Here is a 24,737-nt window from a genome sequence, read left to right as displayed (position 1 = left end):
GATATCTACCTGCAGTCTGCCCTCAGACCCACGTCTGCAACATCAACTCTTACCTGGGACCCCAAAGCCTGCTGACCTGCCCTGAAGATTTGAGCCCCTGCAATCACACAAGCCAATTCCTTAAAATCCATCAATCTCTCTCCCTTTCTCTATGCACACCTTCTTTAGGTATATTTACAGGGCCTGAGAATGTAACTGACATAAGACAGATTAAGAGGTGAAAAGCACACAAAAGTATTTAATATAAGTTTTATGTGGCACAGGAGCCACATAAGGAGCCCTCATAAGGAGCCCTCATAAGGAATGAGACCCAAAGAAAAGCAAATAGTTGCTTTTATATTAGCTTGAACAAAGACAGAGACAATTGTGGAAAAGTAACTGAACTATGTGGGCAGTTTACTTTCCTTCTGGTATAAGGAGGACACCTTCCATCTGGGAGTTTTATCTCCTGCTTTCAGGAGGGAAAAAGGAAGGGTCAGAGGGCCCTTCTTGTATCTGCTGTTTTTTTTTTAACTGCTGATTTTTGTTAAAGAGGTATATTTTGGGGTGACATATTCTGGTTTCCTTCAAAGGAGAGAGAAGAAGAGCGTGAAAATTAGTGACTATGGAATGAAGACTATTCTACTGGGGTAAAGTTACAGGTGTACTTTCATTGAGCTTCCACATAGCTGCAACAATCAGTGGAAAACTGACTTCTTCTCAATGGTAGACCCAACAGTGTCCCTAGTCATCATTAGAACCTAAAAAATTTCTCCATAATCAGAGTAAATATAGAACTTGAAGTGTCTCTAGCCCTCCTAAGCTAAAAACAACCAAAACAATGTGTTAATGTATAGACTCAAATTTATTTCAAATTTCCAGAGAATAGAGTTTAACAGGCCATGGGGGAAAATCTCAACACAGAGTAACAGAGAAAATTCAGGTCTAAGTCCCTGGGTTCTGATTCCAGCCCTGCTATCAATTCATCATGAAAATTTCTCTGCACCTCTATTACTCAGCTATGAGAAGGCTGACATAAATCAGTACTCCAAAAAATGCTTGTCATTAAGTAGCACCTTCATGAGTTTAGCTATATCTGTGTACTCTGACCTATTTATTTTTTAAGACTTTATTTACTTATTTGACAGAGAGAGACAGTGAGAGAGGGAACACAAGCGGGGGGAGTGGGAGAGGGAGAGGCAGGCTTCCCGCTGAGCAGGGAGCCTGATGTGGGGCTCGATCCCAGGACCCTGGGATCATGACCTGAGCCAAAGGCAGACATTTAATAACTGAGCCACCCAGGCGCCCCTGACCTATTTCTTATAAGGCAAGGATGATCTTTATTAATGCCTCCCCCACAGCAGTGATGTTCTCGGTAATTGCTTTATTCTTCCTTGGAAGCTTTATTACATTAAGTCTAGGTCCTGGGGCTTGTCCTTCAGAAAAAGGCAACCCCGCCTAGAGAGAAGGTCTGAACCTTGACCAAGGTGGGAATGGATTATGAGAAATTGAAATCCGCAGAAGCTTTTTTCCTGCTTCCTGTTTGGAGTTTTGAAAAGCACAGTGTTAACAGGACATTGTGTTTAGGCAGAAGGAGATAGCACATGCAAGTCTCCCTTTGCACTGCTGATGTGTGAAAGAGTTCAGCAAGCTCCCAGATTCTCAAGGTGATGGGCATGGAAGGCAGCTGAGAGCTGAAGGTCAGCAAGTCTGCCCTGGGATTGTTGTGGCCGTGTGTGAGCTGACCCTTTAACAGAGGAGATGGGGTATATGCATCTACCAGGGACCTGATAGAAGACACAACTCACACTTAGAGAATTTGCAAGGACAATAAAAGCCAGGTGGGCCAAAAGCAGAGGGTGAGAGTGGTTTTGCCAGCTGGCCTGGACCACGCTGAGAGGACACACTATTAGCTAACCACGTGCAGATACTTTATCGGTGCACACAAGAGGTCAATGCCTGGGGTGCCTGGGTGGCTCAGTCATTAAGCGTCTGCCTTCGGCTCAGGTCATGATCCCAGAGTCCTGGGATCGAGCCCCACATCGGGCTCCCCGCTCGGCGGGAGGCCTACTTCTCCCTCTCCCACTCCCCCTGCTGTGTTCCCTCTCTTGCTGTGTCTCTCTCTGTCAAATAAATAAATAAAATCTTTAAAAAAAAAAAGAGGTCAGTGCCTGGAGATCAGACCAGTTATATTTAGAGAAGCTGGCCAAGAATGGTTATTTGATCTGCATTCCTGCCAACCTCTGTAGTAGTAGTGGTGGGGAAAAGAATATATGAAAAAAAAATTCAAAACCTTCTTGGTTCTGAAAATCCACAAAATGTAAACCAAGGGATATATATCAGACCAAACACAAACATCATATCTCATAAACATAGGCATTCTTCCTAAAGTCCAAAACAGGAAACAAAAATAATTTTACCCATTAAACTCACTATGATAACTATTATATAGCATATGGCGTATATAACTAATGATATGGCATCTAACCTACACAGTTACTATGTAGCATACAGCATAGGTAGTATTAGCCATTGCAGTTACATGATTATTAGTGTCAAAGGAGTGACGTGGTCTGATTGACTGGGTCTGGAAAATGTGAAAACTTGTCTGAGTGAGAAAGGAGGGAGGCTAGTAGCCTCACTCATCCTGAATGGAATGATTTTACTCTAAACAGAGGGAGCATCAGAAAGCAGATGAAAGGAAAAAGTTTAGGCAGATACCATGAAGTGTCTTCCTATTACTTCTATCACTCTCATTCCTCACTGGCTTCCCCACCACACCTACGAAATCATTCAAAACCCTTTTTTACTGGTTCACCTTCACTTATCTCCCACTCACCTTCCACTTCCATCCACTGCAATTCAGTAGCTCAGGAATATGTGGGCTGTGACGTGCCCCTTAGAGAAAATGCGTCATATCTGACCTTGGACAAGGTAATTTGGATTGTTTACACCCAGGGTCATCAAACTATGCCCTGTGAGCTAAATCCAGCCAACAACCTGTTTTTCTGCTGCCCATAAGCTGAGAATGGCTTTTACATTGGTCAATGCTTAGAAAAAAATTAAAAGAAAATTACTATTCTGTGACATGTAAAAATTATATGAAATGCAAATATCAGTGTCCATAAATAAAGTTTAATTGGAACAAAGCCACGATCGTTCATTATGGCCTATCTATACTGCTTTTGTGCTGGAATGGCAGAACTCAACAACAGTGACAGAGACTTCATGGCCCACAAAGCTGAAAATATTTGCTATGTAGAACTTTACAGAAACAGTCTGCCAGCCCGAAGGCACACAAACCACACCAGCAGGGCTCCTCCCCAAAGTGCAATTCTGTGAATCTCAGATTGTTTTTCTCAAAATGCTGTATGTTTCAACACAAATATTACTTTATTTTCTTTTATTAGCATTTGTTGAATTATCGATTGTAGGCTGACTCAGTCACGTTACCTCCGTATCCATTTCCATATTGCCTTAAAGTAATAAATTCGTTTACCCAGCTCTAGTTTTTCAATGAAAATGAAGTAACCATGAACCATGAGCATATTTTCAAATATGAGAAATCTAAACATATTTCATTTGAGTTTTAAGAAGTCAACAAATATCAGCACCTGATTCTACTCATGTCTGTTTTATAAACCAGGAGATTCTGTCATTCATTTTGGTCGTTTTTTTTTCCCACCAAACAATTGCTATAATAATAAACCAGAATATTTTAGGGCAGGTAGAGCCCTAAACTTAATTTTTAAAAATATAAAACTCTCCATGTATGATATTGATTAAATGGAAACCATTTTCCCTTTCCAGAGTCAAGACATGACCACTGTCACCCTCCTGCTTTCTCTTAGTATAACCTCCCACAGTAAGAAATCAAAGATGTTGTTCATGAAAATCAAGTGAAGGTCTGGTATTGCTTCTCTGTTTCTCAGGAATATCTTTTCTTCTCAGAGTTGACTGGTCACAACTGGAACAAGGTGCTTCCTGAGAAACTTCTGTATCTCCTTCCAAGAATGCTCCTGGGCAGCGACGTGTGGGGTCACCTCTCCACCCCAGTGCATAAATAGGTGGAGATTGGAGATCTTTGAGGCACAGCATCTTGGGGAATAGGGAGGCTCTAACAGGTGGCCCGCCCCAGGGTAAGATAGCAGGGTCCAGCTGTTCTTCCCATATCTTCTCAACTGTTCTGTGGCTTGCTTAGCATATGCTTTGCTGTTGATATTCTTATCATCTTCTCCCACAATGAAAAGGAAATGTCCCTGGGCCTTTTCAATCGGGAGAAGAGAAGTCTCACTAGCTTCACTTCTAGCTTCCTCAAAGCTGTGCTGGAACTCTGCTAACCCTAAGGCGTTGATGGATAGCAATTGTGGAGAGAAGGGCAAGGGCTGACTTATCTGACCACGATATACCTGTGGAATGCTAAATGCGAAGTTGGGCCCATTAATAAGCACGGTGGCTTTGACTTGTTTTAGGTGAGTAGCCATGGAGAGTCCAATCTCTGCGCCTTTGCTTATGGAAACTATCCCAATGCCTGGATCGAGGACCTGAAAATAATGGAAATGAGATGTTGACTCTGTCCACCATATAGCAAAACCCTACCATCTCAAACAACCAAAGAACTTGAATGACCAGTGGGAGCCAAGCAAGGACTAATCCCACCCACATGCCCAGTTCTAGAGTTCTGGAATACATAATGAATGTTCAAAGAAAATACTCCTTCAAGAACATGTCAGGCCTTCCAAATTAAATACTATGGATTCAGCCTGGTGTTAGGTGCTGAGTTTAAAATGCCCTAAAGAAATACCAATGTAGTAGGAAGAATAAGAAAGAGCCACGTAACTCTTGTGAATAATATGAGTCAGGGTACAGTTGATCAGTAAACTCTGTTGTACCAATTCTGGGGTCTCTAGAAGTTCAGAGGAAAGAGTACTCTGTAGGAAAAGACTGAGAAAAAGAATGAGTTTAGTAGAACAGAGCATGGAAATGTGAGCAGAAACCTCTGCTGTGGTTTCCCTGGAAGGTTTCTCCTTTAGAGAAGGTTTCATAAAGGAGGCTTGGCTCTGCTTCCTCTTCCACCGTCAGTCATCAAGCAAGCATTTTTTTTTTAAGATTTTATTTATTTATTTGACAGAGAGAGAGAGAGAGAGAGCACACAAGCAGGCAGAGAAGCAGGCAGAGGGAGAGGGAGAATCAGACTCCCCTGCTGAGCAGAGAGCCTGATGCGGGGCTCAATCCCAGGACCCTGGGATCCCAGGACCCTGGCAGACACTTAACCAACTGAGCCACCCAGGCGCCCCAAGCAAGCACTTTTAGATCATCCACACTGTACTAACCACTGGGGGACACAGAGGAAGAAAAGGGGTAAATCATCTCTTATCATCAAGGAACTCACGGCCAGATGGAGAGACAGGAGGGAAAAAAACAGACAATTAGAGTAGCTTACAAATTCTGCAATATAAGAATGCACATAGGCCAGGCTGCCACTCCAGATTAGCAGGGAATAAAGGCAGGATCAGAGAAAGATTCTCAGAGGCAATAGGCTACGATTTGGATCTTTATACCAAGACAATGGGAGCAAACAAGAAGGAAAGGCATTGATTGTATGCTGTATAGTGTAGAATGATAGAGGCCATTCTCATTTTATGGGGCATGTATCCAGTCCCAGGGGATAAATTCTGATGGATCTGAACCTATTCCCCTTTGCTACATATTTTTTCAGCCTCTTTGTAAGGCCAATACATTCTACCTGAGGTCCTATCCTATATATTAAGAGGGGTGACTGCAATCATCTCCTTTTGAATTAAAAAGACCTTTCAAGCTCTGAAGTTCTATGTCCTAATATAAAAGATATAGAGTCATAGTTTCGGCAATGAGAGGTGAGAACTCAGAATGGATTTGGCCAGGGAAGATAAAGTAAAAGGAAGTATAACATGGATGAACAACAACAAAAAAAGTGACTCAGTTATGTGCAGGCTTTTGGCAGAACACTAACTCTTGTTATAATTTCTGCCACCAAATTTGGGATCAGGGAATTTAGAATGCTTAGAAGACACTTAAAATCAACAGATGGAGAAGTAAGACCTACAAGGAATTGAAATATGGGTGGTCTCTCCTCTCACAGAAGAGAGAGCATGAAGCAGGCTTAGTGCAAGTACTAAGAGCCTAGGAAAGAAAACTCGTTTCCAGGTCTCATTAGGCATTGACTATCTAAGTGACACTGGTAAGAACACTGATGGAAAAGTCATGCAACAAGTACAAGGGCAACCAGGCTAAGAAAGCGAACAGCAGAATCACGTAACCTCCTCATTTCTCATCTAAGCCAAGCAGAAAACTCAACACCGTAACATCACCTATGTGATAGTTCAAAGACAACTCCAACATATGCATCAAAAATAGCTGTTTAAGGGGCTCCTGGGTGGCTCAGTTAGGCATCTGCCTTCAGCTCAGGTCATGATCCCAGGGTTCTGGGATCGAGCCCCACATCGGGCTCCCTGCTTGGCGGGAAGCCTGCTTCTCTCTCTCCTACTCCCCCTGCTTGTGCTCTCTCCCTCTGACAAATAAAGAAGTAAAATCTTTAAAATAAATAAATAAAGCCATTGTGTTTTGATTCCATCATGGACACAGGCTAACTTCCTGTTTTGTCTTTCTGAGCAAAAGACATTGGGTGTGAAATAAATCATGTGAATAATATGGATATGTCATAGAATTTCAAGTTCATTGAGGAGAATCATACCTGGAAGTTAAGGGAAGCCACAGGGTGTTATGGTTATTTAAAAACAGGGACTAAAAGAAAAGGCAGGGCCGCCTGGGTGGCTTAGTCATTAAGCATCTGCCTTCGGCTCGGGTCATGATCCCAGGGTCCTGGGATAGAGCCCCGTGTCGGACTCCCTCCTCAGCGGGAAGCCTGCTTCTCCCTCTCCTGCTCCCCCTGCTTGTGTTCCTGCTCTCGCTGTCTCTGTGTGTCAAATAAATAAAATCTTTAAAAAAAGATAAAAATAAAAATAAATTTAAAAAAATAAAATAAAAGGCAAAAATTACCTTAGGATGTCTCAGGAGAAAGTTGACAGCTTCCTCAAAATATTCTAATTATGTCTTTTCTGGTTGGGAAGGCAGATCTTCATAGTTAAAGTAATCCAAGGCCAAGGCAACAAAGGCATGACTGGCCAGGAGACTGGCCCAGAATTCAATTAGTCCACCAATACCACCAAACAAGTCAATTACCCCTGGGAAACAGCCCTCTCCTGAGAAAGAACAAAACAACACAGAACTGGGTATGAAAGGAAAGGAAGGAAAAGAGAAGAAAAATACGACAACACGAAGAAATGCATCACAAATTCTGGAATTGAAGCATAAATTTTCAGTAGAATCCCCAAGTTTTCAGCCTTGTATCTGGGGCAGAATTAAAGCTGATTGGATACATTTATGGAACATAATATCAGGAAGGTTGATTGGGAACCATGTTCACCGAACACGTTTAATCTCTGTAGCCAAGGGGTCCTGCGGACTCACAGTAGTTCATTTCTATAGTATTGGTGTAAAGAAAGCCATTGAAATTACGCAAGGGCTTTTTAAACTATGGAAAGGTACACAATTAGGCTTTAGGAAATCAATGAAGGCCCTGAAATTGTATGCAAAGTATAGGTTTATATGTCCTTTTTTTTTTTTAGGAGAGAGAGCGTGCAACCTGGGCTAGGGCTGGCACGGGGATGGCCGGAGGGAAAGGGAGAGAATCTTAAGCAGGCTCCACGTGCAGCATGGAGCATGACACGGGGCTCAATCTTACGACCCTGAGATCATGACCTGAGCCAAAACCAAGAGTAGGACACTTAACCAACTGAGCCACTCAAGTGCCCCTATGTGTGCATTTTACTAATGAAAGCTTCTATAGATTTAACTAAGTTCTCAAAGTATATATAACTCAAAAAAAAAAAAAAAGCCTTCAAAAGTATATGACTTCAAAAAAAGCTATTGAGATAAATATTTTAGCTAAAATCCCAACTTAACTCTGCTCTGTTCCATTCATCTGACTATACAGTGATGAAATCTTGCAGCCAAGCAGATGTAAATGATGAGTTCTTCCATGCAATAACAATGTTTATTACTGCAGCTTAACACATGGTAAAAAGTAGGGATGGTCAGAGTATCATTCTATACTCACGCTCTGTGTAGGCAGCTAATTTCTTAAATAAAGTAGAAAAAAATTTATGATGCACTTACTGGGGGCACCCTATTCTCAGGTAGGTGATTTTAACTAAGGAAGCCTGGTCCCATCCATGGGGGCACCTGGCTGGCTCAGTCAGTAGAGCATGCGACTCTTAATCTTGGGGTTGTGAGTTGAAGCCCTATGTTGGTTACTTAAGGAGATAAGTAAGTAAGAGGTTACTTAAAAATAAAAAAATAAATAAAAATAAAAAAGAAAGAAGAGTGATTTGATTTAAAGGAGTATTGGGAATTTTCAAAACAAAACATTGCTATGTTTTCTCACCTTGAGAGGAGAAATAAAATGGTACTAAATATATTTTGGTTTAAAAGACCACTTCAATAAATGAATAAAGATGCTTTTCATCTCCTGATTGACAGGAAGAGGGAGGACTTAAGAGTAGTGAGCCTTTTATCATGGAAGAATGTTGTAGTTGAGAACTATTTTGAGAACTGACTCAGCCTCTTTTGGCCCCACACAGCTCAAAGCTCTTTTGTATCCCCCTCAGAACAAGCAGGACACACAGCATGTGCAGTGTCCAAGAAGATTCACAGATAGCACCCTCTAAGGCAGCACATGATCCCAAGGTGGGAGGCCTGCACCGATAGATTTCTAACGAGGTGGACAGACATTTGTGCTACTTAGCTCCTGATACTACACACAATGATGTTGTCTGTATGCTAGGGGTATAAAAACATTGAGATTTATCCAAACGACTGCATGGGTCATGACGATTTTGGAAAGGGAAGCTTTTATTCCTTCTACATCGTCTATAACTCTTGCTGTCAGGAACCACCTCTAACACTTCAGGCTGCCTTTACCCATCTCACTTCTACACAGTGATTGTGTTTCTGAAAGCAGAGAGAGGTGCAGTATGTCCTGATGATATGATGGCTGTGTCCTGGATCAAAGCTCATGCCTGAAGAAGGGGATCTCGGACATACCTGAGACCCGGACCTGTCGAGGGCTACTTCTGGGAAATTAACTTTGCTTCATTCAGGCCCACAATAAATCCTGAGAAATGTACCAGTAGATGTTTTGAACCACTTATTGATATGTGGAGATCACTATGGGAAACTGACTTTTCTGGTAGGTTTTATAGCCGTTAGGGAGCAGGTTGTATGATCTGTGGATTTATGGAATATTCTATAAATATGCAATATTTATGGAACTAGAGGATATAGAGTCTCTTTGTATCCTCTATATTTGTTGCAGTATTTCAGTCCATTGTATCATCAGCTTATTGCATGCGATGACCTATATCTAAGTTGAAACTCAGGCAAGACAGAACTCCCAAAAGAAGCTGGGACACAGTTCCATGATATCAGGATGTGGGTCTTCAGATAGGCTTCACTACAGATGGATTTCATATAAATCCAAAGCTATGAAACCCCATAATGCAGGGACTTCATAAACTACATGTTAGTCATATCCTTAGACAAGCTCCAGAATTGTTGAGATCAAACTTGAGTTGGAATGGGCATCACCATATTCTTGTTCTGACCCAGAATTAGCCCTGATTCTAAGGCTGGAAAGGACTACACTAGGTACTGTCCACATCCAAGTTAAACCTGTAGAAGGATTAGGCACTCAAAAGAGGGAACACAGGGATGAAAGTAACCAAGTTAATTCTACTCACCAGGAGGGAGAAAGAGGGCTCCCCGAAGGTGGCCTTCTCGAACTTGGATCCGTTTGACACCAAGTGCTATGTACCACCTCTCCAAAGTCAGGCTGACTTTTGGAGCAGTGGTAGCGATGTCGGTTAATAGTAAATTTGAATCATAAAGTTTTATTTGGACCAGGAAGGGGCTATTCATCACATCTCTTTTCAACAATTTCGTTAAAAATTTTTCAGGTTTCAGCGACCAGAAGAGACCCATAGGGTGGACTCCTATGTAGTCACCTCCCAGTGAGGGGGCATGCTCCAGGTCTACCTCACCAGCTTCATTGGCCTTATAGTAGGCTTGAGAATGAAACCGGTTCCCCTTTTCATCTTTCAGTGATGCCTGAAGAATCATTATCTGAAAGGGAGACAGGCCTGTAGCTCGGATATGCACTGGCTCATCAATAAGTGCACTTGCAGGGGTAGCTGTCAGATGAATCATTGTTACAATGTGGCACCTTAGAGGATCCTCAGTAATGTTTGCAGTAAAACCTGGATATAAAAAATATATATATAGGAAAATAAAATAAGGCAGTGATGATCAGGTTAATGAAAGGTAAACTGGACCAGAAACCAGGCTGCTTGGGATTCAGCTCTAACTCTCCAGTTATTTAGCAAATATCCTGATATAATCTTCAAGTGCAAGATACCTGAGAGCTTTTGGCAAATTTGTAGAAGACATAAAACAAGTAGATATGTTTTGTAGTAATTATGAAGCAGGGTGGAGGAAGCAGCAGCTAAATATGCATGAATGGTATCAACACATCCAAGGAAGGTATCACAATTGGCCGTCCAGAGCCCTTGAAAAATTAGATGCAGTGGAGGATACGAATGAGATGTGCAGCTGAAAATGGGATTTGTTGGGGTGCCGGGGTGGCTCAGTTGGTTAAAGTGTCCGATTCTTGATTTTGGCTCAGGTCATGATCTTAGGGTCCTGGGATCGAGCCCCACATTGGGCTCCCTGCTCAGCACGGAGTCTGCTTGTCCCTCTCCCTCTGCTCCTCACCCTGCTTGCGGTCACTTTCACACTCTCGCAAATAAATAAATAAATAAATAAATAAATAAATAAATAAATAAAATCTAAAAAAAAGAAAACGGGATTTGTTAAACATCTACATATATGGAACTGGGGACTCCGTTACTAATCCCTTCCCCAAGTCCTACAAACAGAATGCCTGGCCTCTAAGAATTCACCTCTAACAGAGCATAAAAAACTGACAAGTCTTCTCAAAAGAATGAGGGCAAAATCTTTGGGGAGAACAAGGAGGCTGACATATGTATTACTCCCTAAAGAAAAAATACTCACAGCTTCATAGTTAGGCTTACCCAGTCCTAAGCAAAACCAGATGCTGGCAAGCCCTTCAGGTATACAAAAATTTGCTAAGCTTTTCACAATCTCCCTCTTGAAGATTAAGGAATGCCTTTCTCCTTTGGGTTAGTGTGAAGAAAGCCACAAAAATGACCATTGTTCCCATTCTAATAACCTTACCTTATCTGAATAAATACAAAATAAATTTTTTTTGTTTTCTTAAACTCACTAGATTGCCAGGAATCTAAATGAATTAAACTCCAGTGAGTGATAGGTTCCTCCTAGGAGAGAGGAAACTTTCTCTTCTACAAAGATAAAACAGCAAAAAAAGAATCCCCCATAAAGAAAAATAAGGAGAAATCAACAGAAAATTTAATGCAATTTTAATGGATGTGTGCGGGCTGGTTTGATAGATTAGAATTCTGAGAAACTCCAGCCAGAGTCCTTCTCCAAGTGCCAACTCTTAAGGATTTGGCCATGTGCTCTAGGACAATACATCAAAAAATGAGAGCAGAGACAGGAGCTGAGAGAAATCTGTCTGAGGCATTGCAGGTCTTTGTATAAAGCAAAGCAGCTAACTTCCAAAGGATGGGGAGAACAGTCAAATAGAGAGATTTCCCCAGGCTCAGAAAGCCAGGAGTGAGACTTCAGAGCAAAGAAATTTCCTTAGTGACCCTCTTTCTAGAAGAATTATAAATCAGAGAGGAATATCCTACAGTGAGAAAAGCTAGCAACATGGCCATAAAAAAACAAAAATATCTCCAGAAGTTCAGCAATGCTTAGACCCAGTTTCTTCTGATGAGAAGGGCCTAATCCCATACCCAAAAATATTTGAAGGCAGGGGTGCACTGAATCAGACAAAGCTGCAACAAAGCTCAGACCCAGCTCAACCACAGGTCAGATTGGTTTAGCCCTTAATTCTAACTTTCTGACAGATTAGGGCTTTGCTCTTTTCTTGAGGTAAATATTACTTATTCTAGTCATTTCTTTTATATGAAATATCTGGAGTATGATTTTAAAAATGACAAGACACAACAGAATGAAGAAAATTGACCCCTAATCATGATGAGAGCAAACAGTCCATAGGAAGACGCATAAACATAGCCAAGAGGGTGGAATGATCAGACAAGAACTTGGTTGTTGTGGGTTTTTTTGTTTTTGTTTTTGTTTTTTTTTAGAAGACATAGAGAGCACCCCTTCCCCTGCTTATGCTATCTCTCTCAAATAAATAAATCTTTAAAAAAATCTTTAATATGCATACACACATATATGTGTATTTAAATGCAATTAAAAGACTTTAAGATAAAAATAATGTCTTGTGGGGTTTAGAAATATAATGACAAAAAGGTGGGTATGGAGTAAATAGAATTATACTGTTGTAAGATTATCATCTTACTATTTTTCAAGCAACACAAGCTTATTTGCAGGCAGACCGTAACAACTTAAAGGTACTATTAGGAGCTCAGCTGAGCCCAGGGAGACAGAGAAAGCCGAGCAGCTTGGGTGTCAGAGTACTGATGAAAGCAGCAAGCAAAAAACAAGAGTGAGGGGAAAGGCTAGCAGTAGAAAATAACTGGCTGCTGAGTCAGTGAAAGTGTCTTCAAGCATCCCCTCAGCACACATACCTGGAGAAGACTTCGGACCTTGAGCAAAGGCCTGATAGAGCTATAATGAGGGCTCCTGGGCAGGGAGGGCAAATATGAGAATATGATGGGCCTGTGTGACTAATGACTAGGGAGACCAGTAACTACGGAGTGGCCTGAGTCTTTGCTTCCAACTTTTTCCAGAGATTGCCATGCACTGGCTGTACCCCAAGTCTGGTGCTGGAAGGGCAGCATTCCACCATGATGCTTGCCAACTAAAGCCTTTGTAATTGCCTATAGTCAGTTCTGGAAAATCACATGTAAGTTTTTAACCAAGAGCTAGACTTCTCAGGTACCTATTATATTCTCTAGAATAACACACACACACACACACATACACAAATATTTAAGTAACCCCAAAAGAAACAGGTGTTCCAGTTACTATGGCTATGTAATAGACCACTCAAAAACTTAAAAGTGTTCAACAGCTATTTATTATGCTCATATGTTCTGTGGGTTGGACATCAGGACAGGGCTCAGTGAGATCAGCCTCAGTTGCAAAGAAAATAACTTTTTGGAGACTACTAAACCAGCTCTCACAACTGTGTAAGATCAAATCCTTAATAGTTATAGATCAGGGGGGTGAAGGAGGCTAATGGAAAGACAATCATCAATTGATAATTTAAGCAAGTTCAGATCTGAAACTGCTATTCGCTATACCATGTGCAAATCCTTGTGCATTTTTAGAGAGAGGAGACTGCCTGGTAAGAATGGGGATGAGGAATGAACGTGACAGCTTAATTATTCCAGAATAAGAAGCAAAATAGCATGGTAGTTGAAGGACGGGTCAAGAGTTCGCTTCGTGTCCTACCTTGCATTCCTCGAGAAGCCTGCCTTGAGATAAGAACTGGTAAGCAAGTAGAGTACTTTGAGGGGTTTCCAGGAAACATGAGTGCAGATGAGCCACGGAAGTGTCCAATAAATGGTTGGTTGAGGGCTGAGTGGTGCGGGGAGGAAGGAGCCTTAATTTCCCACCACTTCCAGCCTGCCATGCTGAGAGGTAAAGTGGACTCTGGAGGCCCAAAAAAAACTATCAGGCACAGGAATCCAAGGTCTGATATTGTGAGTCAGGCCTGCGCACTAATGCCACTAGGGGAAGTATATACAGGCAAGGTATTGACGGTATCTGCTAACACTGTACTCTGTTTTTAATTTGTGTGTGTTCAGAGGGAGAGAGAGAGAGAGATGGGATAGACACAGGCATGAATACATGCTGATGAGAATGAGCCTACAGAGAGACAAGTACTGAAAATGAGAATTTGATGGTGAATAAGACATTTTTCCCTGAAAAGCTTAAAAACAAGTGATTTTATAGCCCAAAAGTACCCTATTTCCCTTGTAAAAATATTCAAGAAATTGAGTATACGTAAGGCACACAGAAATACATGGCAGATGGGGCGCCTGGGTGGCTTAGTCATTAAGCGTCTGCCTTCGGCTCAGGTCATGATCCTGGGGTCCAGGGATCGAGTCCCACATCGGGCTCCCTGCTCGGTGGGAAGCCTACTTCCCTCTCTCCCACTCCCCCTGCTTATGTTCCTGCGCTCACTCTCTCTCTCTGTCAAATAAATAAATAAAATCTTAAAAAAAACAAAAACAAAAACACATGGCAGAGTCAGGAATGGAATTTATATCTCCAACTCTTAGTCAAATTCATTAGTAGTTCAATAAGACTTTATCAAGGGTCTGCACTGTGATAATCACAGGGAGATTAGACACAGTCCCTACACTAAGTAAGCCTAAAGGTGTAGTCTTCCTTCCATACATTATCCATTAAGTTTCTACTTAAATATCACATGGATCAAGGAGTGTTCCCAAACAGAAAAAAAGTAAATGAAAAGTCATTAGCTTTAGTTCAACTTTTACTTCTTTTCAAACATCATCACTTTTTCCTTCATATCCCTGTTTATTACATTTCACTACCAGAAAGCATTTCTGAATTGCATAAATACATATGACCTTTAAGAAATATTTTCACATAATGTAATTCTAACAAGCCATTCATCTGCCATTAAAAGAAAAATCATCCTTCAAACAATATAAAAATAGGACCACAATTCAAAATCCCAGACTAAGAGTTTCTTCTGTAATATTCTAGGAAACAGTTTTTAGAAAGAGAAATATTAATGGAGATGGGGGAAGATAGAATAAAGAAAAGTCAACAAATAGTTTGAGTCATTCTCCCTCGTAAATATAAATTCTGGCTTGATATCTTCATAATCACAAGTCCCTATTGATATCTTTTCTAAACAAACTCCAACAGAGCACTTTTTTCAACTCCATCGCTGAGGTTATAAATGAACAAAAAGACTATTTGTCTGCATGAACTGCTAAATTCCAAACACTGAAATTAAGAATCTATTTTTACTTCTCATTCAAGACCTGAGACTTTAACCCTTCTACAACCAGCCCAAAAGAGATAGCCCTGATTACAAGCTAAAAAGTACCGGGATTTTTCCTCTTGAACCTTCCTTTCCCCTCAGTAAAGAATGGCACTATCTAGAGTCGTCTTATCGGTCAAAACCTCAAATAGGTCTTTGCAGTCTAACCAAACTAATGAAGCACTCTCTCCCTCTCTAAAAAAATAAATAAATTAAAATTAAAATTAAAAATGCAAATTTAAATCATGGGGTATACTTATACCCGTAAGATTGGCAAAAATTGTAAATTCTGAAAAGAAGAAGAGTTGGTTAAGAAGTGGATCACCAAGACTCAAACCCTGCTAGAGGAATGAATGTAAATGGGTGCAATCACTTTAGAAATTTGGCTATCTATTAAATGTGACAATATGAATGACCTTTGATCCAGCGATTTCATTTCTAGAGATATACCCAACAGAAATGTGTGCACCGATGCATCAGGAATTGTAGACAAATATTCACAGCAGCATTTTCCAAGATATTAAAAACTAGAAACAACCAAATGTCCATTAACAATAAAATAAATGAATAGATTTTGGTATATTTATACAGTAGAATACTACAAAGCCCAGCATTAAAAATAAACGAATCAAAGCAATAAAAATAAAAGAATCGTAACTACATTCAATAACCCTGGGTGAATTTCACAAACTTAATATTGAGTGTTAGATGCCAGTCATAAATTTATAAATGAATCATAAATTTATATATGCCAAAAAAACTACAGAACATACTTGTAAATTTTTCAACAAAAGCAAGGAAGAGATTACCAAAAGTCAGGATTGTAGTGAAAAATTATCAATGTACTTCACATTGATAGACTGCAAGTAAATGGATGAAAAATAATATAGCATACAACACTAAGCATAAGGAACCCAAAGTGGCTTTATTAATATCAGATGAATTACATTTCAATATCAAGAGTATTAACAGAAATAAAAAAATAATGACAAGTTCATAAAAATCATAAATCCTAATAATGGATTTCAAAATATATGGAGCAAAATTTGACAGAATTAAAGAGAGAAATAAATAATTCCATAGTCATGGTTAAGATTTTAACATTCCTGTCTCAGCAACTGATAGAATAACTTGCCGAAAACAGTAAAGGCATAAATTTAAACAACACTATCAATGACCTTCACCTAATTGCTATTTATAGAACATTAAACCCAACAACTTCAAGCACACATGGTATATTCAACAAGATAAGCCATAAACTGCGACATAAAGTTAATCTTAATAATGCAAAAATGCTGAAATCAGAGTATGTTCTCTGACCATAATGGAATTAAATTAGAACTGAATAAAATATGTAGAATATCTTATTCCTTATTTATTCCCAAATATTTAAAATCAAACACACTTCTAATAATCCATGGATCAAGGAAGAAATCACATCAGAAATTAGAAAATATTTTAAACTGAGTGATAATGGAAGTACAAAATGAAAATATTTGTAGGATGAAGCTAAAGCTAAAAAAGGGAAATTTATAATTTTAGTGACTTATATTGGAAAAGCATCTAAAATCAATGGCCCAAGTCTTTACCTTAAGAAGCTAGGAAAAAAAAAAAAAAAAAGAGGAAAGTAAACCCAAAGTAAGTAGAAGGAAGGAAATAAGAAAAATATATTATCCATGAAATAGAAAATAAACAATAGAAAGAAATTAACAAAGACAAATTTGGTTCTTTGAGAAGACCGGCAAAATTGATAAACTACAAGCCAGACTGATCAAATAAAAAGAATAAAATAACAAATACCCAAAATGAAACAGGGATTATCATTGCAGATCCAATAGACATTAAAAGAAAAATAAAAGATTATGAACAATTGTATGCCAACTAATTCATCAACTTAGATGAAATGAATAAATTCCTTGTAAAATACAATTTAATGAAGAACTGTTTCAAAGTAAAGGAGATTAAGTAAAGGTGAGAACAAAAATGCAAAGCATGAACCAAGATTCGATCCTGCATCAGGGGGTGAAATTACTATGAAGGTCATTTCTCGGACATCAGTGAAATTTGAATATGAACAATGTATGATTAGTGTTACATCAGTGTTAAATATTTTGAATTTAATAATTTCCTGAGTTTGCTACTGTACAACCAACATTGGAATTCTGCTGACTCAGAAGTTGAGACTTTTTTTTTTTTTTTTTAAAGATTTATTTATTTATTTATTTGTCAGAGAGAGAGAGAGACAGAACACAAGCAGGGGGAGAGGCAGGCAGAGGGAGAAGCAGGCTCCCCGCAGAGCAAGGAGCCCGATGTGGGACTCGATCCCAGGACCCGGGATCATGACCTGAGCCGAAGGCAGTCGCTTAACCGACCGAGCCACCCAGGCGTCCCGAGACTACTTTTGAACTTAGAAATCATTCACGTAAAAATTTTAGGACTCTTGCACTGTGAAATAACCTAGTAAAAATAAGATAGAAAAATAACTGCAGATAAGATTAAGTTCATGTGTGCAGGTATGACTGAGTTCAAGCTACCTGTCATTTAATCCTCTAGGATACACAGAACACATGCTAGTGGGATTACAAATCAAAGAAGTAGGACAGGGGTGTCTGGCTGCCTCAGTCAGGAGAGCATGTGAATCTTAATCTTAGGGTCATGAGTTCAAGCCCCACCTTGGGTGTAGAGCTTGCTTAAAAAAAATATTGCCAAAAGTCTGACTTGAGATTAATATTTACAAAACGAAAAAACAAAGAAGCAGGACCAAGTTGCCCATTCCTAGGTTCAAGGTCAAGAAATTTACAGTGGAACGACTTCCACTTCTGATGAGTTTTATGGCAGACCAATACTCAAAGAACTAAAAAAGCCAGATTTTAACAAATAAAAGGAAAAAACTGGCAATAACTTAAATATCCAATTTTAGTATATGTGCTGCCGAAGCGAGTAATAGCATATTGGTTGAAAAATTACAGTGGTCCTCCCCACCCTTAATTTCACTTTCCAGTTTGAGTTACCTGTGGTCAACCCCCATTAGGAAGCAGACAACCCTCCTTCTGATGTAAATCAGGTCAATAGCAGCCTAATTCTACATCACAACACCTAGGTTATTCACCGCACTTCATCTCATCACAAATAGGCATTTTATCATCTCACATCATAAGAAGGGTGAATATAATACAATATTTTGAAAGATCACCTTCACATAACTTTCATTACAGCATATTGTTAAAATGGTTCTATTTACTATTAGTTATTGTTAATTTCTTACTGTGCCTAAACTATCATAGGTCTGAATGTATAGGAAAAAATATAGCATATATAGGGTTCAATACTATCCAGGGTTTCAGGCATCCACTGGGGACCTTGAAATGTATCCCCCCCCCATGGTTAAGAAGGGACTACTGTACCTAACATCCAGTTATGGAGTATGTTATTAGTCAAATTTGTTACTCTTAAGACTATCTTAAAGATTTTATTTATTTGACAGAGAGAGACACACAGCGAGAAAGGGAACACAAGCAGGGCGAGTGGGAGAGGGAGAGGCAGGCTACCCACTGAGCAGGGAGCCCGATGCGGAGCTCGATCCCAGGACTCTGGGATCACGACCTGAGCTGGCAGACGCTTAACAACTGAGCCACCCAGGTGCCCCAAGACTACCTTAAAATAAGTAGAAACACTCACAGAGTGAAGGGAACAGGACAATATGACAGTAAATTTTAAAATACAGGAAAAAAGTTTCTTTTCATTTGGAAATACGCCAGTCTGTTTAGTGATTATCTGAGTAGTAAGACAAAAATGGTATTTGTTGTCTTTCCCAAATTTTTAAAAATGTGCTTTTATAATCAGAAAAATGATGTTAAAATAAAAAAGAAGTCTATTTATGTGGCTTAAAATACATACCGTCTCTGCAAATCTATTTCTATTAACCCTGAATATTTTATTTTTATTTAAAGATTTTATTTATTTATTTGACAGAGAGAGACACAGCGAGAGAGGGAACACAAGCAGGGGGAGTGGGAGAGGGAGAAGCAGGCTCCCCGCAGAGCAGGGAACCCGATGCGGGACTCGATCCCAGGACCCTGGGATCATGACCTGAGCTGAAGGCAGTCGCTTAACAACTGAGCCACCCAGGCGCCCCAACCCTGAATATTTTATTACCAGGTTTTATGTAAGTATATTTACTGAGTTCAAAGGCCCAGCTAACAATAATTGAGAACTCTTTTATACAGCAATCACTTAATTTTTTTAAATGTAAACCATTTATAATTACACCATGCTTGGTTACCTCAGTAAACAAGTTAGCAAACCCAATGTAACCTTTTCAGGAAAACTAAAGCTCATTATTCTGATAGATTTATTGTATTGGACTGTCAAACAGTGACACCTTCTAGTTATTGATGGATGTGCAGTTTATCTTGTCCACTAGCTCAACTTTCCAGGACCGCTGCTTCAGGGATGGTACTTTCCCACTTTAATACTAGGGTCTAGGGCCCTGTTACTCAAAACATGAACAGCATTGCCTAGGAGCTTTTTCGACATACAGAAGTTCAGGACCCACTCTTGACCTATGTAATCAGAATCTGCATTTTAAAAAGATCTCCAAGTAATTCATATGTGCATTAAATTTTGAGAAACACTGCTCCAGGTTACAAAGAAGTAATTTCTTCTGCCTTTACACCCATATGAAGCCTGGTTTTGCAGTTCTCCAGGTGAAACCAAGTGTTTTTCCACATTCCCTTTAGCATCTATTACTTCCATTATGCCCTTTGCACATTTTTCTGTGTTTCCAGATCAGAAGTAAAAGTTGTGTGGGAAATGAGATAATCAAATCCTGTAAGTTAAATTCAACTATTTCCATACTGAAACCTTCTCACATAGAAGGAATGTATCAGCCCTGATATTTAAGCTCCAGGACTTCAGAAACTTAAGATCTTTAATGTACAGATTATTAAAAATCTGATTGTCTGCTGATGACATTTATAGGGTACAACTACAATGTAACCGATTTTATTAATATGCCAGAATTTATACACCCACCTGATTTTTGCCCTCTTCAAAGTAGTCACCCTGGAAAAGAGAATACATGCAATTTCCTTTGTATAAAAACTATCACTTTTCTTCCAGAACTATTAAATAGTCAGGATAATATACACGAAATTCCTTCTCTGTCTTACTACTCTCTAGCCATATCTAAAGTCTAAACAAAAATAATTCCTAATTTAATCACTTCTTCATTTAACATCTGTAGTTCAGAACTATCTGGTAACTAGCTATTTGAGTAATTCCCACAAATTGAGTATCTACACCAAAGTCTACAAATACCACCCTAGTGGACATCCATAGGTATTCAAAACCACTTTTAAAGTTACAGAAAAGGGGGTGCCTGAGTTACTCCTGATTTCAGCTCAGATCATGAGATTGAGCCCTGCATCATGGCTCCACGCTGAGTGTGAAGCCTGCTTAAGATTTTCTCTCTCTCTTCCTCTGCACCCCGTCCCCTGCCCCACTCGAGTGCATGCTCCCTCTCTCTCTCTCAAAAAAAAGTGACAGAAAAGATAAAAGGTTGAAATAATCATCTCCTTTAAAGAGAGTATTCACTTAGACATAGAATCTGGCATATCTCTTATTTAAAGAAAGTCACAGCACTTCACAGTTGGCATATACTCTAATTTTTTTCATTTATAATACTTAAGGAAATGACAGGGCAGAGAAGCAAATTTCACCTTTAAAAACATCAAGAACACACAACACTCTTCAAAAAATGTACTTTAATTCCAAAAGAGATTAATCTAGAATGAACACTATCATTTTCTACTATTTCTACTTGTGTAGAAAAGCAGTGAAAGAAACAACTTGCTATAATAAACAACATAGATTTTTACATTTCTTTTATCCAAGTTTCCTATTTGTATTTGTACTATACATAATACCACCTTAGATTTAAGAGCCCTAACAGGATTAAAACATGTTTTCACATCTATTATTTTATGCCTATGAAGAATAAAGGTCACGTCTGAACATATAATAGCCTCATATCTAAAGAACAAGTTTAATTACTGTGTCCTCCAGAGAAGGAAATTTTCATACATGATTAATGATCTGATTCCATTAAAAAAACAACAAAATTTCAACAAATGTGAAAAAAGAAAATCCTGCTGTTAATTCTTCCACAGAAAAAGTGGGTTTAGAGAACAGTTCTGATCATTTTACATGGTAAAGTATCAAATCTAATAACCAACCCCTTGCTCAGGACAAATGATTTCAACATTTCCTCTTCTGAACTGCTCAGTAACCCCAAGTGATTTTTAAATTGGGAGGCAGATTACTGGCGATAAGTTCATCAAATTTAGATCTATCATAGATAGGCACATTATAGAAATCAAGAACATCTCTGACCCTACACATCTGGTGAAGCCTGGAGTTGGGCACTGCATGGCCCAAGTCATCAGCTAAACGTGCCAACAAACCAAATTTCAGATGACCATCTTCCAGGGACACATCCTGCCAATTGCTAGGAACAGATGAGCCAAAAACTTCTTTGACACAAGATTCCACACGACTCTGGAGATCTTCAGGTGGTATGTATGTTCGGCTTCGTAAGGGTGGACACACCAAAACAGGCTCTTTCTTCACCTCTTCTACTGTCTCAGCCACCACTGGCTTTTTCTCTTTTCTGGAATGATCAAAAACAAATATGTGAATCTTTGGTTAACTGCACTAATGTAGCTGACAAGCTGACGAACACCAGACCCAACCTTACCTATCTATCTAAATCAATAAATAGTATGCACACTTATTACTTTTCCAGGCACTGTGGAGAGAATAAGATAGGTATCTGCCTTTGGAAGCTTATAACTGAATTGGGCTGGTACACACAGAAAAGAAAATTACAGATTTTACATGCTCTAAGAATTCCAAGAACAGGAAGAGGTAAATCATTTGCCTGGAATTCCCAGTTTCTAAACCCAATCCTACCTCTCTAACCTCATCTCCTACTAATCTCCTATATACACTCTATGCCCTACCCAAACTAAACTACTACATTCTGTTTCCCTCTTTCCTGGTGTCATGTGTTACCTCAAGTTATACCCTATTGGAAATGCCTAGCTTTCATCTTTACCTATAGAATATTTTCTTTTTAAAGATTTTATTTATTTGACAGAGAAACAGCGAGAGAGGGAACACAAGAAGTGGGAGTGGGTGGGAGAGAGAGAAGCAGGCTCCCCGCTGAGCAGGGAGCCCGATGTGGGGCTCAGTCCCAGGACCCCGGGATCATGACCTGAGCCGAAGGCAGATGCTTAACGACTGAGCCACCCAGGCGCCCCTTAACCTATAGAATCTTACTTTAAATCCTAGAACAGAACTTTTCTCTTCCAAGAAGCTTTACTTGATTTCCCCAAATATAACTGTAAATTCCTCTGATCTACTATAGCACTTTATATTGCTTTAACAGCATATCACATCCTACCTGAGTTTTAATTTTTTTACATTCTACTTCTCTTACCAGATCAGGGTTTCTGAGCCCAAACACTGACATTTTGGACCAGATAATTCTTTGTTGTAGGGGACTATGATGTTCATTGTAAGATGCCCAGCAGCATCCCTGGCCTCTATCCAGGGTAGGGTAAATGCCATAGCATTCCTGTCCTCAAGTCATAACCAAATGTCATTGCCAAATGTCCAGATGGGCAAAATTATCCCTGGTTAAGAACCACTGTACCAAATTATAAACTCCTGTTTTATTTATTATAAAGACCTGTTTTATTGATTTGGGGTCCTTTGAAAACTGCTTGAATAACTACTACTGAGTACATGGGCCAATGTTAGGAAATCTACCTGATAACACTACTTCAGGGCTTACTGAAATATCAGTTCATGACCTGACTCTTGTTTTCCATGGAGTTGATATCGGACTGGGATTGGTCATCCTTACAGAAATTGGAGGCAATGGAATAAAAAAAGAAAGAAAAGAAAAGATGTCTGGCCATGAATATGGTTTGTAGCACTATTTCCCTTTGCCTACTCAAAGACTCTTCCAGCAATTGAGCCCTCATTCTGCATCAATTCTTTTTCAATTTCTCTCTACCTACTAGTATTCCCAGGGCACACAATATGCTGCTGTAAAAATCTCCCATCTTCAAAGAAAAACAAAAATACCCCCTAGACTCCATGTTCCTATCCAGTTTCCCAAAGAGTTGTCTACATTTATAATGTCTACTTCATCACCTCCCATTTTCTCCTCAAACTACTCCAGTCACATTTCATCAGAATGAAATGTATCCATTCCTTCCATCTCAGTCATCTCGTGCACTGCTCTAGTTTTCTACATAATTTACCACTTGCTGAAATCATATCCTACGTTTTTTTGCCTCCATCAGAACACATGCTCTATGAAGACAAATATTTGGTCTGACTTATTAACAACTGTATCCCTAACACCCAAACAGCAGACATTTAGCAGACACTCTATAAATTTGTGATGAATGAGTGAATGAAACAAACCTGAAGAAGATCTGAGATAATACTACTAACCAAAAAAGAGGGGAAGCTAATAAATCCATGAACAGATGACAAAAATCCTTCCGGATGGGGAGAGTTTTTGCTTGAAACCTGAGGGCATAAATTGCTCCCTGAGGTTCCCACAAGCTTTGATGTCCTAACACTGAGTCAAACAGATTTACCTTCAAAATGTTCCACATGGTGCTGTGGGAAAAGCAGGAGATGGGAGGCGTCAAAGACCTGGGTTCTGGTTCCAGCTCTGCCACTGACCTGCTTTTGGCAAACTACTTCCTCTCCACGGAGCTTCAGGTTCCCCGTGTGTCAGAGCTCTGAGAAGGGACTTTGTTTCGCTACTGTAAACTACTTAGGGAAATGCCGGCCCAGTCCTGGCGTTTAGTAACTATCTGCTGAGTGAATCAACGAATGAACACATGAACAGAATGAGGCCACACTTCGTTTCTGAATCTTCCGTGTGAAGAAATACACCGCGCGAATGAACTTAGTTTACCGAGCGCTTTCACGTTCATGTTCTACGTTGCTCGTTCCAAACGAGTCATTTGTTTCCAGACACCGCACTTGATGCCTGGAACACGTGGTCAGTACTGTTTGCTTAATAAATTAATGAGTGAAATGGGAGGGAAAGAGAGCGGTATCTCCGTGACGAGAAAACTGAGGCCTAAACTGGGCCCCACCACTCCAGGAGACCCGCGCTTACACTTCTGAACTCCGAACCGTAATCCAAGCGCAGGACCCGGGTCCCGTCTTAATAGCACGACGCTTTTGAATGCGTCCTTTCATCCTCCTCAGTTTCTCTCCTTACTTTCCCTGAACGAGACCCACCATCCAACCTTCCGCTTTACCTGAATCGAGACCAAAATTCTCTGCGGGGTGCCCCTAAGACGATCCACGTGAGACCTCTTCTGGTAACGCCACACACTGACAGTGCCGCCATCTCGGAGGAGAGCTGCGGGATAGAGCTCTGCCCTCAGCTGGCAGTGACGCGCCAAGACCAGCCAGTCAGGTGTAAGCTTAGGGGTAGGTGTTCCCTTTTTCCTGTTAAGCGTCCCCG

The 24,737-nt window shown here is 39.9% G+C and overlaps 2 protein-coding genes across 2 annotated transcripts; both read right to left on the bottom strand.

Moving 5' to 3' along the window:
- Positions 1-3,926: 3,926 nt before the first annotated feature.
- Positions 3,927-10,284, bottom strand: BAAT (bile acid-CoA:amino acid N-acyltransferase). Its single transcript, XM_035016666.1, is given in 3 exon segments — positions 3,927-4,523; positions 7,018-7,220; positions 9,819-10,284. Coding segments are annotated over 3 exon segments (1,266 nt in total).
- A 10,638-nt stretch (positions 10,285-20,922) lies between these two features.
- Positions 20,923-24,692, bottom strand: MRPL50 (mitochondrial ribosomal protein L50). Its single transcript, XM_035016196.1, has 2 exons — positions 24,529-24,692; positions 20,923-21,842 (listed from the first exon to the last, which is right to left on the bottom strand). Exons 1-2 carry the CDS (start codon positions 24,618-24,620, stop codon positions 21,455-21,457), a joined length of 480 nt encoding a protein of 159 aa, XP_034872087.1. The 5' UTR covers positions 24,621-24,692; the 3' UTR covers positions 20,923-21,454.
- Positions 24,693-24,737: the final 45 nt, after the last annotated feature.

The sequence above is a fragment of the Mirounga leonina genome, unplaced genomic scaffold (genome assembly GCF_011800145.1).
Source record: "Mirounga leonina isolate KUSES-001 unplaced genomic scaffold, KU_Mleo_1.0 Mir_170, whole genome shotgun sequence".
Lineage (NCBI taxonomy): Eukaryota > Metazoa > Chordata > Mammalia > Carnivora > Phocidae > Mirounga > Mirounga leonina.
Note: the sequence above shows the minus strand (reverse complement) of the source record. Positions and strands in the feature narration are given on the sequence as shown.